The following is a 12,744-nucleotide window of genomic DNA, read 5'->3' as shown; positions in this document are numbered from 1 at the left end:
CACGTGATCAGTGACGGTGCGTGGAAGTCATCCAGTCAGGGCTTCGCCGTTCATGAATGAGCGACCAATTGATATTGGTGTGCAAATTATAGGAAGAGAATTTCATATAAAGAGGGTTATGCGCGATCCGCAAGATCTTTTATTGCCCCCGGAGGAAATTCTGTACAAAAGATTCCGCTTTAGCCGAGGGGGAATATTGTACCTCAAAGATTTATTAGCTCCGTATATTCGAAGTCAAACTCGGCGAAGTCGGGCTCTCACAACCACACAGACAGTAGGCATTGCTTTGAGGTTTTTTACAAGTGGCACTTTTTTTATATACTGTAGGTGATGCGGGACATCTAACTAAAAGTGCAGTTTGCCAGGCAATTCGTAAAGTCTGTTTGGCTCTGAAACATTTCCTTCAGGTTTTCATTGTGTTTCCTGGACACCTGCGTGTGCAGACAATAAAAGAGGCGTTTCATGCCATTGCAGGTAGGTAACACACAGGCTAAAACACCCACAGTTCCATAAAGAATCTCACAATCAGCCTAACATTCTCATTACCAGGATTTCCAAATGTGATTGGGGCACATGGGACTGATCAGAGTGGAGTTCGATCAAACATTATTTGGAAAGTGTACCTCTCCTCCTGATGAATAATCAGACACAGTGTCTTCATCAAATATTTGACCTTCGTCAATATCTCGTTGGTCAGACACAGGTTCAAAGGATATGACATTCCCTGCAACTGACCCAACAAAAAAGAGGGCTATATGGAACATACCTATAGCACAAATGGAGGACAAATATGCAATGACCATCCTTTACCTGAAATGAAGTGACCACCACTTCCTGCTACTGGTTCTGAGGAGGAGCTTCACCCTGGAATGCCCTCAGAAACAGGGCGATGGGCATTTTGCTGGAGAGCCAACTCTTCTGCAGGGGTTAGGTCTGGACCGCGTGGACCTCCACCTGTTTTTTGCTTGTCTGCCTTCTTATTAGCTTTAAAATTAATGTTTTTTAAATTATATATGATTCTTTATGTCAACAATTCTTTAAATAGTTATATACCAATATTTACCAGTTTGAAGTATATTCTTGTACTTCACTTTAACCTGTTCCCATGTTCTCCTTGTGCTCACGTTTGATCTGGAATTATGACATATTAAATAATAATTAATCTGACACATAGGAAATGAAACGCTGCATTCACTAAGTACAATGTACACTACTTAGCGTTTCATTTTTTCGGCCACTTTTTGCCAGCCGTCTTTTCTGGTCTGGGCTGCTTTTGCAATGTTACCGGTGTGTATATTAAATCTTGAAATTCTTGGTGTCCTTCGAATAAAAGGTCATGCGCCGCGTGTGTGAAAAAAAAAAATGCGCTCCTTTCTTTTGTCATTTTGTTACAGCCTATCAAAGACTTGCTGATCATGTTTTCTAGACTCAATATATATGGGCTTTTCACTCAGCGCAGGCGCGCGCATTCATCTCGTATGATTAGATCCAGCTCGACTAATCTAATACACAGCTGCGTTTGAAAAACCGACTTATCTGGATGAGTTTCACTGGCATTAACTCATCCAAGATGAGGCACCTGATCTCGGATGGTTTAAGCGACGTACGAAAAATACCCCCCAGGAGTCCTCCAAGGAGATGTATTGGCACCATTTCTATTTATAATTCTGGTTAATTAGGTCAAGCGTAACTCAGAAGAGCAATTTTGCCTTGTTACACACCCTGGACAAAGCCTGCAAATGCTTCGGCAGCTGCTCAATGACAGACTATGCCAACGACATAGCACTTTAAGAGATGGATGACCACAAGAGACAACAGCAATAGCAACAGAAAATATGTTGAATAGCCAATTATGTCGATCTCAAAATAAATAATAATAAAACTGAACAAATGATAATAAGTCCTTATTTTGCTCCTCATTTACCATTAGAGCTCAGAGGAGAACAAATCAAGATTGTGGCCAACTTCAGATATTTAGAATCAGTGTTTGCCAATACAATCAACGATGTTAGAACTTGAAAGGCCCAAGCCTGGGGAGCCTTCTGGAAGTTAATAAAAAGTATCTGGCAAACCAACCTACCAACTCAACTAAAGATCCAGATATTTACTGCCTCATGCCTGAGCATTCTTCTGTATGCTAGTGAAACTTGCACTCTGAGCGAACAAATCAAAAGAACCTTAGATAGTTACAAAATGAATTGTTACAGAATCATACTGATTATAAATAATAATTCTTTGCATTTATATAGCGCTTTTCTCACTACTCAAAGCGCTCAGCAATTGCAGGTTAAGGACCTTGCTGAAGGGCCCAACAGAGCAGAGTCCCTATTGGCATTTATGGGATTCGAACCGGCAACCTTCCGATTGCCAGTGCAGATCCCTAGCCTCAGAGCCACCACTCCGCCTGTAAAGCATACTGACCACGTCTCAAACACAGAAATCTATAGTTGTGCAAACCTAAAACCAATGTTAGAAATCGTCATCAACAGGCAATTCATATGGATAGGACACATGCTCCGACGAAACTCTGCAGAACCCATAAGAAAGTATGCCCTATACGAACCACCTGAGAGGCTCGGAATACCTAAAATCAGTTGCCCAATAATAACATATGCACAGTACATCGCCAATATCATCAATCACGATATTACATCGTCACCAGACGAAACTGAACGAGAAATGCAAGATCGGGAGTCTTGGAAGAAAGATGTTGTCGCCTGCATGAACTCTGTCTAATGACAGCAACAATGAGCAGCTGACCAGTAATGATGGCACAGATATTAAAACTAGCAATACAGTCAAACAAAATGAACTACTTTAACAACCAGTTCATTGTTCATATCTTACAGCTTTATGGAGACTGTCATGCAGTGATACACATTAACAGAGTATCCCGTGAAGTCCTCTTGCACAGCTATGCCTGCACTCTCATAGCACGTAAGTTACTTTTCCATCAGTGACCTTGTGTTTTGTTTTTCTTTTTTGTGATGTCATTTTTTTCTATAAAAGCCCTAAGTATACAACTGTAATTTAGGGTGTTAGCATTCATAATCTGTGAAAAGTCTAGGTACAAATTCTGGAAGGGGAGCAACTCTTGTCAGGACCTGGCCCAGGAAGGAACACCATTAATTTTCTTCTTCTTCTTTTGGCTGCTCCCGTTAGAGGTCGCCACAGTGTATCATCTGTTTCCATATCTTCCTGTCTTCCACATCTTGCTCTGCTACACCTACCCCCCTGCATGTCCTCTCTCACCACATCCATAAACCTCCTCTTAGGCCTTCCTCTTTTCCTCTTGCTTGGCAGCTCCATCCTTAGTATCCTTCTACCAGCATCTTTCCTCTGCACATGTGCAACCCAACACATTCTCGCCTCTCTGGCTTTGTCTTCAAAACATCCAACCTGAGCTGAACCTCTAATGTACTCATTCCTAATCCTGTCCATCCTTGTCAAACCCAACACAAACCTTAACATCTTTAATTCTGCCACCTCCAGCTCTGTCTCGTGTCTTTTTGGCAGTACCACCATCTCCAACTCATATAACATAGATGGTCTCACTACTGTACTGTCTTGTAGACTTTCTCTTTCACTATGGCTGGTACCTGTCTGTCATAAATCACTCCTGACACTCTCCTCCACCCACTCCACCCTGCATGCACTCTCTTCTTCACCTCTTTTCCACTCTCCCCGGTACTCAGTACTGATCCCAAGTATTTAAACTCATCCACCTTTGCCAACTCTACTCTCTGCATCCTCACCATTCCTCTGACCTCCCTCTCATTGACACACATATATTCTGTCTTGTTCCTACTGACCATCATTTCTTTCTTCTCTAGAGTTTATCTCCACCTCTCCAGGGTCTCTTCAACCTGCTCCCTACTCTCATTACATTTGCAGACATCACCGTTCACAGGGACTCCTGTCTAATCTTCTCTGTTAACCTGTCCATCACCATTACAAATAAGAAAGTGTTCAGAGACGATCCCTGACGTAATCCTAACTCCACCTTAAACACATCCATCACTCCTACCGCAGTCCTCACCGCTGTCACACTTGCATTGTACATCTCCTGTACCATTCTTACATACATGCCACTCCTGACTTCCTCATACAATACCACAACTCCTCTTTAGACACCGTGTTATGTCCTTTCTCTATGTCCACAAAGACACAATGCATCTCCTTCTTACCTTCTGTTTACTTCTGCATCAACACCCTCAGAGCAAACATCACATCTGTGGTGCTCTTTCCTGGCATGACACCATACTGCTGCTCACTAATCATCACCTCACTTCTTTATTTACCTTCCACTACGCTATTCCATAAACTCATGCCGTGGCTGATCAGTTTTATCCCCTGTAGTTACTACACCTCTGCACATCCCCCTTATTCTTAAAAATCAGTACCAGTACACTTCTGCACTCCTCAGGCATCCTCTCACTTTCCAAGATTCTGAAGGAACTCCATTAATACATTGTTTAAATGACTTCACATTAGTTAACACTATAATAAGTGTAAATCTTGAATTTAAAAGCCTGAAGTACAGTTTGAAATAATATTTGTTTCTCTTTTTTGCATTTCTCAAATATTTTTCATTAATAAAGTTTCTGTTTTTATATTTCTGTAGCTTCAAGCAAAACTGTCTTGTCGATGTGTCCAGACTGTCCTCTGCGAGTCTCTAAAGGAAATGACAGACTGATGGGTTACGCAAAACAAACACTTTTTAAATATAACAAAGAAAGCAACAACTCCAGAGCATTTGCTGTGAAAGAAATTTTAAGAGGCAACACACAGGTAATATGAAATATTTGGTGTGCCACGTCCCACTGTACAGTATAAGTGAACAAACAAGTTAGGTGATCTCGCTTCTAGTGATACCATAGTGCTAGTTTAGGTTTTCTCTCACCTAACATGGACTCCATTGGAGGAGTCTGACAGTTAAATTGATGGGCTTGGGACAAATGAGCCATAAAAAATAAATGAATTTAATGTACAGTAACAGCTTTGTGTAGCGCAGTGGTAGCTCTGCTGTCTCACAGTATGGAGATCACAGGCGTCCATCTCAGGGCCTCCTGTTTGTAAAGTGCTTTGACTTGTGAGAAAAGCACTATATAAATGTAAAGAATTGTTATTAACTTTACATATTTATATCATAAGCCAAGTCACATATCATAAATTGTAATATAAAGTTAAAATATAAACTAAATTTCACTTACAATAGCAAATTTAAAACTTTGAAATTATGAAGAAGTACACAAATACTGTTAACAATATTTAAATGAAAGAAACTCTACATGTTCAGAGTTACTAAATCAAAGAGACATCTTTGTTTATTAAATCTTTTCTTTCAGTGGTGTGTGATGTGTGATTGAGGTTTGTCCAGACGGCCACACATTCAGGTATAAGTCACGTGCACACGTCTACAACTCTGTGGCCAGCCATTTCACCAGCTCTGACTTGCTACTGACGAGCTGTTTGTCTACAGGAGCAACTGTCTGATATGCGAAAGAGGGAATGACTGCATACGGAGTACACAAATGGAAGGGAACCTCATTCAGGAAACACGTACAACAGGCAACTAATCCTAATAGACGCCATGCAGAATGTTACTCTGTTTGTTTGAAGGACTGGCAACATGCAAGAAAAATTGACTTGGGGTTAAATGGTTTTAATTATCGCAGTTGTCTGTTATGAGCATATTTATATTAACTGAGGCCTTATAAACCTTTTAAGAAAAAAGGCATCATTTGTTACAGACTAATTTTAGTAACATATTGCATCCATTGGAAGTGCCAGCGCATTCCCTGCCACCCCTTAAAGAATACGTTTGATATTTTTCAAGTCCAAGTTGTTTCTTCACAGTCACCGTATATATTAGTTTAGCACATGAAACTGTGTTCTAAAGTGAAGCAGATTTTATCAATTTAAGAAAATAACTAGCCTGCTGTAGTGTTTTATAATGGAGCCAATGAGTACCTTAAAACTGACCAAATATGTCACTATGAAGTAGCAAAGGTTTGGATTTAAGAAAATGTGAAATTCTGAGTCAAGTTTGTTACAACAAAAGTAAGCCGGAAATAACACATTTTGTCAGAGATTTCAGATCCTGTGTTCTTGAGATAAGGATTTGTTTATTGCTTGTTTCTTGTTTGTCTGCTTGAAGCAGCTGTCATGGGTGAGTTATGAGAACTCAATGCCAAATCCAGCAAATACGTTATGTTGCTGTTTTATTAATCCTAAGGAGAGAGATGCACACCAAATGGCAGCCTGGTGAAAAGCTCACATAAGAGTTTAATTGTACAATAAATCAGAAGTGAACTGATTATACTATGTTGCATTTTTAATAAAAGTTTTGATTTTTGAAAGAGCCAAGCCAGCTTTCCATAGCGTGTCTTACTCATGTATGATTTAAAAAAAATGTAGAAAACTGAAAAAGGAAAAGTTCTGTGATGGAGCAGATTGAAGTGCCACAAACGATTGAATTCTTTAACTCATGATGAGTTCCTCGTTCTGACAATATGGTAATAACGAAACTGAGCAAATGTTCTGAGTCTGTAAATACAGTAAAACCGATAGCAGTCAATGTGTAAGTACACGGGGGAAACATGCAGACTCCATGTAGAACACAGAGCTGATTAAACGTAAGAGAACTGGCATTGCTAAAGTGGACGTAAAGTGTGTGTGTGTGTGTGTGTGTGTGTGGGTGTGTGTGTGAGTGTGTGTGTGTGTGTGTGTGTGTGTGTGTGTGTGTGTGTATGTGTGTCTGTGTTTGTGTGTGCGCACGTGTGTGTGTGTGTGTGTACGCGTGTGTGTGCGTGTGTGTGTATGTTTGTGTGTGTGTGTGTGGGTGTGTGTGTCTGTGTGTGTGTGTGTCTCTGTGTGTGTGTGCGTGCGTGTGTGTGTCTCTGTGTGTGTGTGCGTGCGTGTGTGTGTCTGTGTGTGTGTGTGTTCACCCTGTGATGGACTGGCACTCTGTTTCCGTGTTCTTCCTCCCTGTTGCCCTATGATTACTGTCATGGTCTCCTGCTGCACTCAAACCCTTCCCCAGATAAGCGACTTAGTAAATTGGTTTTTAGCTTTTGAATTAATTTTAATGTGCAGAACTCTCTTATTGAAAGTAACTTGTTGCTGGATGCTGATCAAGTAATTGATTGCAAACAGAAAACATTTTTGTTCTTCTTACAAATCCTGCCGTTCATATTTTGTTGAAATGTCAAATAATACAAATTTGCAATCTCTCTGTCTTTCTATTTCAACAGCTTCGTGGGGTTTCTTTCAATGTCGAGTACACGATCTATGAAACAGGATGCACTAAAGAAAATCTGACTGCAGATTTTATATGTGAAATTGAAAATCCTGACAAAGTAAGTCAATCTTTTCTTTTAAGCTAACATACACTTTAGAGCACAAGTTGTAATCCCTAACCCTAACGTTCGTCCCTGTTTTTTATCGGACTTCTTTTCTAATTGCCATTTTCAGTCTCCTAAAGGCAGTGTGTACAGTTAGCAAGGCAAGCTTCCTTTGTGACTTTGTGATTTCTACCAAATCAATTTTTAAATTGTCTGAACATAAGTCATTGCTGTAAATAACAGTGCATCCTGATGAATGCCCGTAGGAGTTATGCTCACCTGATCTTGTTTTAAGGACATCCAGAAATGCATTATCAAAAGTCAATATACTTGAAGGTTTGGATAATCCCAACACAAATACCTGTAATCATTTCGTAAACTTTTACACTAAATACTGTGAGTGGGAGTTGCCATGGACAGGCGCCCGGTCGAGGGCTGTTTGCTACCCTGTGCCAAGTCCTGACAGGTTAGGCTTTAGTCCCCTGTGGCCCTGAATTGGATCAAGCAGACTTAAGAATGTTATATTATTACATCTGATGACCTTCAGTCAGCTGGGATCACATCCAGGATGAATTTATATTGCTTTTGGGAGAAGAGTCTGGGTAATACGTAACTACAGCTAGGAATGTGTATGAAACTGATCAAATGTGAATTCTAAACTCCTAAGTCAAAATTGACAAATGAAAATGAAAAGTTAGAAAATGGAATCAACCTTTCATTTAATGAGCTGATGGTAGGAACAACTATTGACACACTGATGCTTCAAGAAAGGAAATCTAGAAGAGTGCAATAGAGCGCAACTTCTCAGATAATATTAGCTTTGGTTATCTTATCTCTGAACTTCACAGGTCTGTCCAGGACAGAAAGGGCGTCACACTTATTGCGTATTCACTGTTAGACTTTTTATGCTACTAATAACAATATTAATAATACAAATACTAAGTAGGTGTTTTTGTTTCAACCTATGTTTCTCTATCAGTAGGTTCATAGGTGGTTTAATATGTTAATCTCATGATCTCTTTATATTTTGATGAGTGTATGACACTGCCTTTCTGTAAGAATTCAGCGTCTCCCTTATAATTACTTTCTAATTGTTATTTATTTATTTATTTATTTCCTAGCAATTTGGACTCTGCAAAGGTTCTGAAATGGTAATTGCTGCAGGGCCGACTTCTTCAGTGAATTGTGAAATCTATACAACGCAGGTAATGTGCTATTTCTGAAATCCAAATCCAATTCGAATATAACATCTTCTCCTCAGACAGCCACTTGAGGACCTGAGAGATGTAGAACACAGAATTATAGGGAGGTGACATAATGAGACAAGAGCAACAACTTCATCAAAAATGGAGACTTTGGTTTTTGCAGGCCAGGCTCTAAAGCTGTAAAGTACCTCTGATGGCGGTTTGTTAATCTCTGCCTTTCCAACTGTTTTGCAGTATAAAAGAATTCACAAAGGGCTCTTTAACCTCTAAGGTTCTTCTATATTGGTGGACAAGATAATACTGGAATTGCCAACAAATGTTAGCCGTGTTTCACACGTACGTCCTGCGATACTTATCTATCAACGTTCATTCAGATAAGCTCCAATACAAAGTGAGAAGACCTCAGCACTGGCCGAGGCTGGCCGCCTCATCTTCAATACATGACGAGGGGCTTGAAGCCAATCTGCTCGTGAGCCATTCCTGCCAGGGTTCACAGATGTGGTGAACTGTCCAAGGATTGTTTCAGAACTTACCCAGGATATCTGAGGGGTCAAATCTACATTTGGTGTCCCTCCCAGATCTCTTCCCACATGGGTTGGGGGCCAGTACAGCATTCATGGGCACCACTAATATGGCTCTAAAGGCAGGAGGCCTGTAGAAACCTTGATCTTTGTAGAGCCCACCTATGGTAGTCGTAGCACACTTTCTGTCCCAAATCAAGGGGCTGTGCACCCTGCCCTTGATCGATGGGGGCTTATTGCTGTTTGTGACCCGATGTTCCCCTCGACAACTCCTACCTTTATATTATTTACTGCCACTCCATATGCCTGGTGTAAAGCCAGTTCATTTATTATTACTAGCAGTATTGTCATATGTACAGTGGAAGTGAAATTCTTACTTGCATTTCTAGCCAACGTCCATATTTGCCAGTAATTATTTTCTTTATTTCTGGACTTGTGAGGATAACAAGAAGGACATCGACCTGTTTGGTGTCCCCTTTAACTCTAACATCATATGAGTGCACAACATACAGAATAAAGATACATACTATATGTATATGTGTGCTTGTGGTGCAGGCATGTGTGCATACTAATGTTAATATTTCAATTGTAGGATATGCATAGATCTGAACATGAACATGGAAAAGGGAGAGAACAGCAGGGTGGACATGGCCATGACAAAAAAGACAAAGACCAGCAAGAAGGAAAACAAGAACACGTACATGGGCCTGGCTGCCCAACATTTCACCAGCGCAATCAAGGATCTGCTGAACACGCAAACCGTGGGCCCAGCCAACAGCAAGGTGATCACCATCGCTCCACTCGTGATGTCGAATCTCACAAATCATCTATCGGCTCTGTGTTCATTCTTCCCCAGACAACAGATCCCATTGATTTACCAGAGCCTATTCTAAAGATTCCAGAGTCTGCCAAGAAAACCGACATCCTTCCTTTTCCTAACAAAAGCAGAAGTTCTAACGTGTGCCCTGGCGAGCCGAAACTGCCAATAAAGTGGATTTCAGAACTCCATGCAGTTTCCAAATAATACTAAGCATTGCATGTCCCAATCACCCTTTTAATCAAAGGTGATGATATTTCAGGATATGGGAAATAGCCTCTTATTGTAAAGTAAAGCATACTGTATTGTTTATAATGTGAAGGTTCTAGAGCAAAAATGAGCAAAATGAAAATAGTGAAAATTGTCATGTTAACATTAACTATGAATTAATTAGAAAAAATAATAAAAGTGCCCTCTTGGGATAAATATTAAGTAAATGGATATTCAAGTTCTTTTATTGTCATCCACAGCTTCTCATTGCCTTTGCTTTCTCTGTGTCTACCTTTTAATTCATTAAATTTCATCCTGAAGAAATGAGTGCTCAGAGTCCGTGTGCCTAGTACAGTTTATATTTGGAGCTTCGGATCTAATCATGAAAATGCATCTTTGGTCTTGTCCAGTCACTCGAAGTCAGAGAATCCCTGTTAACGCACCATGTAAGAAGGCCCATCTTCAAAATGGATGACTCAGTCCAAAAAAGGGAAGTGAAGGAGGCCCTCCAGGTCCAAGGATAAGCCGATCCAAAAGCGTTTACTGTAACCAATCCCATAATCGAGTGACAGATCTCTGTTTTTGAGTGTATTTTAGCAGGTCTCTGCCTACACCTGTCATCTTTAGCATCAATAACTGTGTTGCAATTGGATCCAACACCCTTATTTAGTATTTGAATTTTATCTTTAGGGGATTACTTTACTGCAGGACTGATGATAATACAAATACATTTAATTAAGCTGCATTACTACAAATAAAGTCCTAAATTGTACGGGTGCTCCATACACAAGTGGCTGTGGTAGGCTCTGGCCACCATTTCTCTTTAACTGGATTAAGTGAGCTTGACAATAGACGGTTACATTCAAGAAACTGCGGTCATTTCCTGTAAATTCACATTACATTGTCATCTATCATCTACTTTGTCACTTATCAGATTTTAAAAGTATGCAGTCTAAGATGTCGATCTCCTCTTGTTATATTATTAAGTGACAAATCTGTTAACATTGGACAATCATCTTAGTGCAGAAAATTGAGATGGCTGGAGGAAGACATTTTATTAACTATTATTTTTACTTCTGAGTGTGACAATTATAAGACCAGATATGGAAAACGAGTCACACACTTTACAATAGTACAGAATTTCAAAGAGAATCACCCACATAACAAACCCACTTTAACCAGTTCAAGGACAAAGCCCACCCCAGAAGCACTGGACATATTGGCAGGAAACAGCAAGTCCTATTGGAAGGTCTATTTCATCCTGGGCAAAGTTGTGTTTGCTAGTCAATGTAACCTGGAGGTCTTTAGGGGTGTGCAAGGAATACGGAAATAACCCGACGCCAAATCCACACCTGCATGGGGAGAGCACAGGAAGGCCACCCATACAAGATCCAGGCTGTTGGTCTGTTGAGTCACTGGGGCAGCCTGCTGCCTGTTTAGTTCAACATTTAAATTAAGTTCAACACAATACACCATTAAAGACTACTGGTTACATTTCAAGATTCAAACTATTTCAAAGACGTGAAATTAATATTTAGTCCTATTTGAAAACATTATGTTTCTTTTTTGGAAGGCTGACATTTGTCCCAGATTTTCTGACAGACCAAGATGTAGAGCCGTGTGTCCTAACCTCGGGCCTGGGGGTCCACTGTGGCTGCAGGTTTGTGTTCCAACCAGCTTCTGGTTTTAATGGGACTGCTGGGCTAATAATTAAGTGAACGGTTATTAGATAGATAGATAGATAGATAGATAGATAGATAGATAGATAGATAGATAGATAGATAGATAGATACTTTATTAATCCCAAGGGGAAATTATTTTTAATAATTATTATATTATTAATTATTAGCCAAGTCCTGTGTTTTGGGAACAATATGGAAATGAGAAAAGTAAGTTTATATAATATATATATATTAAAATGTACCAAGTAGTTATATGGGGATAATGTATTTTTTTTCTTTTTAACAGTATTTTCATCTTGATTTTCATTCTACTTTTCTAAGTGTTCTAATTGTTTAATTAATCCATTATTTACTAATTAGTGGGTCTGATGCTAAAGTACTTGCAGACTTTGATCCTTCAGTGTTGTCTATCGGGGTGTCTGCTCGGCTCGTTTTTAATTATCATTAATAAGATACAACGAAGGGGGAAAAACTGCACAGAGAAAGAGCAAAATAAAATAAAATCAACTAAAGAAAGTTTAGCATTTAAATCTATTGCAAAAGCAGAAGTATTTCTAAATGTCTTATAAATGTAAAAATCATGCTGCTGTGCTTTTCTGAATGTAGAATAAAAGAAAAATAATCCCAGCTAATTAAATGAGATCAGTGCTATCAGGTGTTGTCACTGATTAGGAATCCAGTTGGAACAAAAACCTGCAGTCAAAGGGGGGACCGAGTTTGGGAATCACTGCTGTAGAGGACAGGAACATATGAACAAGATGATCCACTGTGGAGACCCCTAACGGGAGCAGCCGAAAGAAGAAGAAGAAGAATATATTGGGATCAATCAACATATACCTCAGAGAGTGGAAATTCCCAAGATGAAGTGAGAAACGTTTTATTGAAACACGTAATGCTTTCCTACGTTACTATCTGGTATATTTTTCCATTCACACGGATATTGCCTTTAAGGATGGTTGTGGG

At 39.7% G+C, this 12,744-nt stretch overlaps 2 protein-coding genes and 1 pseudogene across 3 annotated transcripts in view; 2 read left to right on the top strand and 1 right to left on the bottom strand.

Annotated features, from left to right (window-relative positions):
* Positions 1-10,326, top strand: part of LOC114644390 (fetuin-B-like) — a 15,280-nt gene extending 4,954 nt beyond the window's left edge. The window contains exons 4-8 of the mRNA XM_051927969.1: positions 2,850-2,937; positions 4,625-4,791; positions 7,257-7,361; positions 8,468-8,551; positions 9,665-10,326. Coding sequence (XP_051783929.1) covers positions 2,850-2,937; positions 4,625-4,791; positions 7,257-7,361; positions 8,468-8,551; positions 9,665-10,096 — 876 coding nt within the window. The 3' untranslated portion in view covers positions 10,097-10,326. The remainder of the gene's footprint in view (positions 1-2,849; positions 2,938-4,624; positions 4,792-7,256; positions 7,362-8,467; positions 8,552-9,664) is intronic.
* The window catches only part of LOC114652426 (E3 ubiquitin-protein ligase TRIM16-like), a 1,019,527-nt gene that overhangs the window by 693,505 nt on the left and 313,278 nt on the right, over positions 1-12,744 (bottom strand). The gene's annotated exons all lie outside the window — the stretch shown is intronic.
* The window catches only part of LOC114652555 (tripartite motif-containing protein 16-like), a 593,234-nt pseudogene that overhangs the window by 489,672 nt on the left and 90,818 nt on the right, over positions 1-12,744 (top strand).

Source organism: Erpetoichthys calabaricus, chromosome 5 (assembly GCF_900747795.2).
Source record: "Erpetoichthys calabaricus chromosome 5, fErpCal1.3, whole genome shotgun sequence".
NCBI classification, from domain to species: domain Eukaryota; kingdom Metazoa; phylum Chordata; class Cladistia; order Polypteriformes; family Polypteridae; genus Erpetoichthys; species Erpetoichthys calabaricus.
This window is presented reverse-complemented; position numbering and strand designations above follow the sequence as displayed.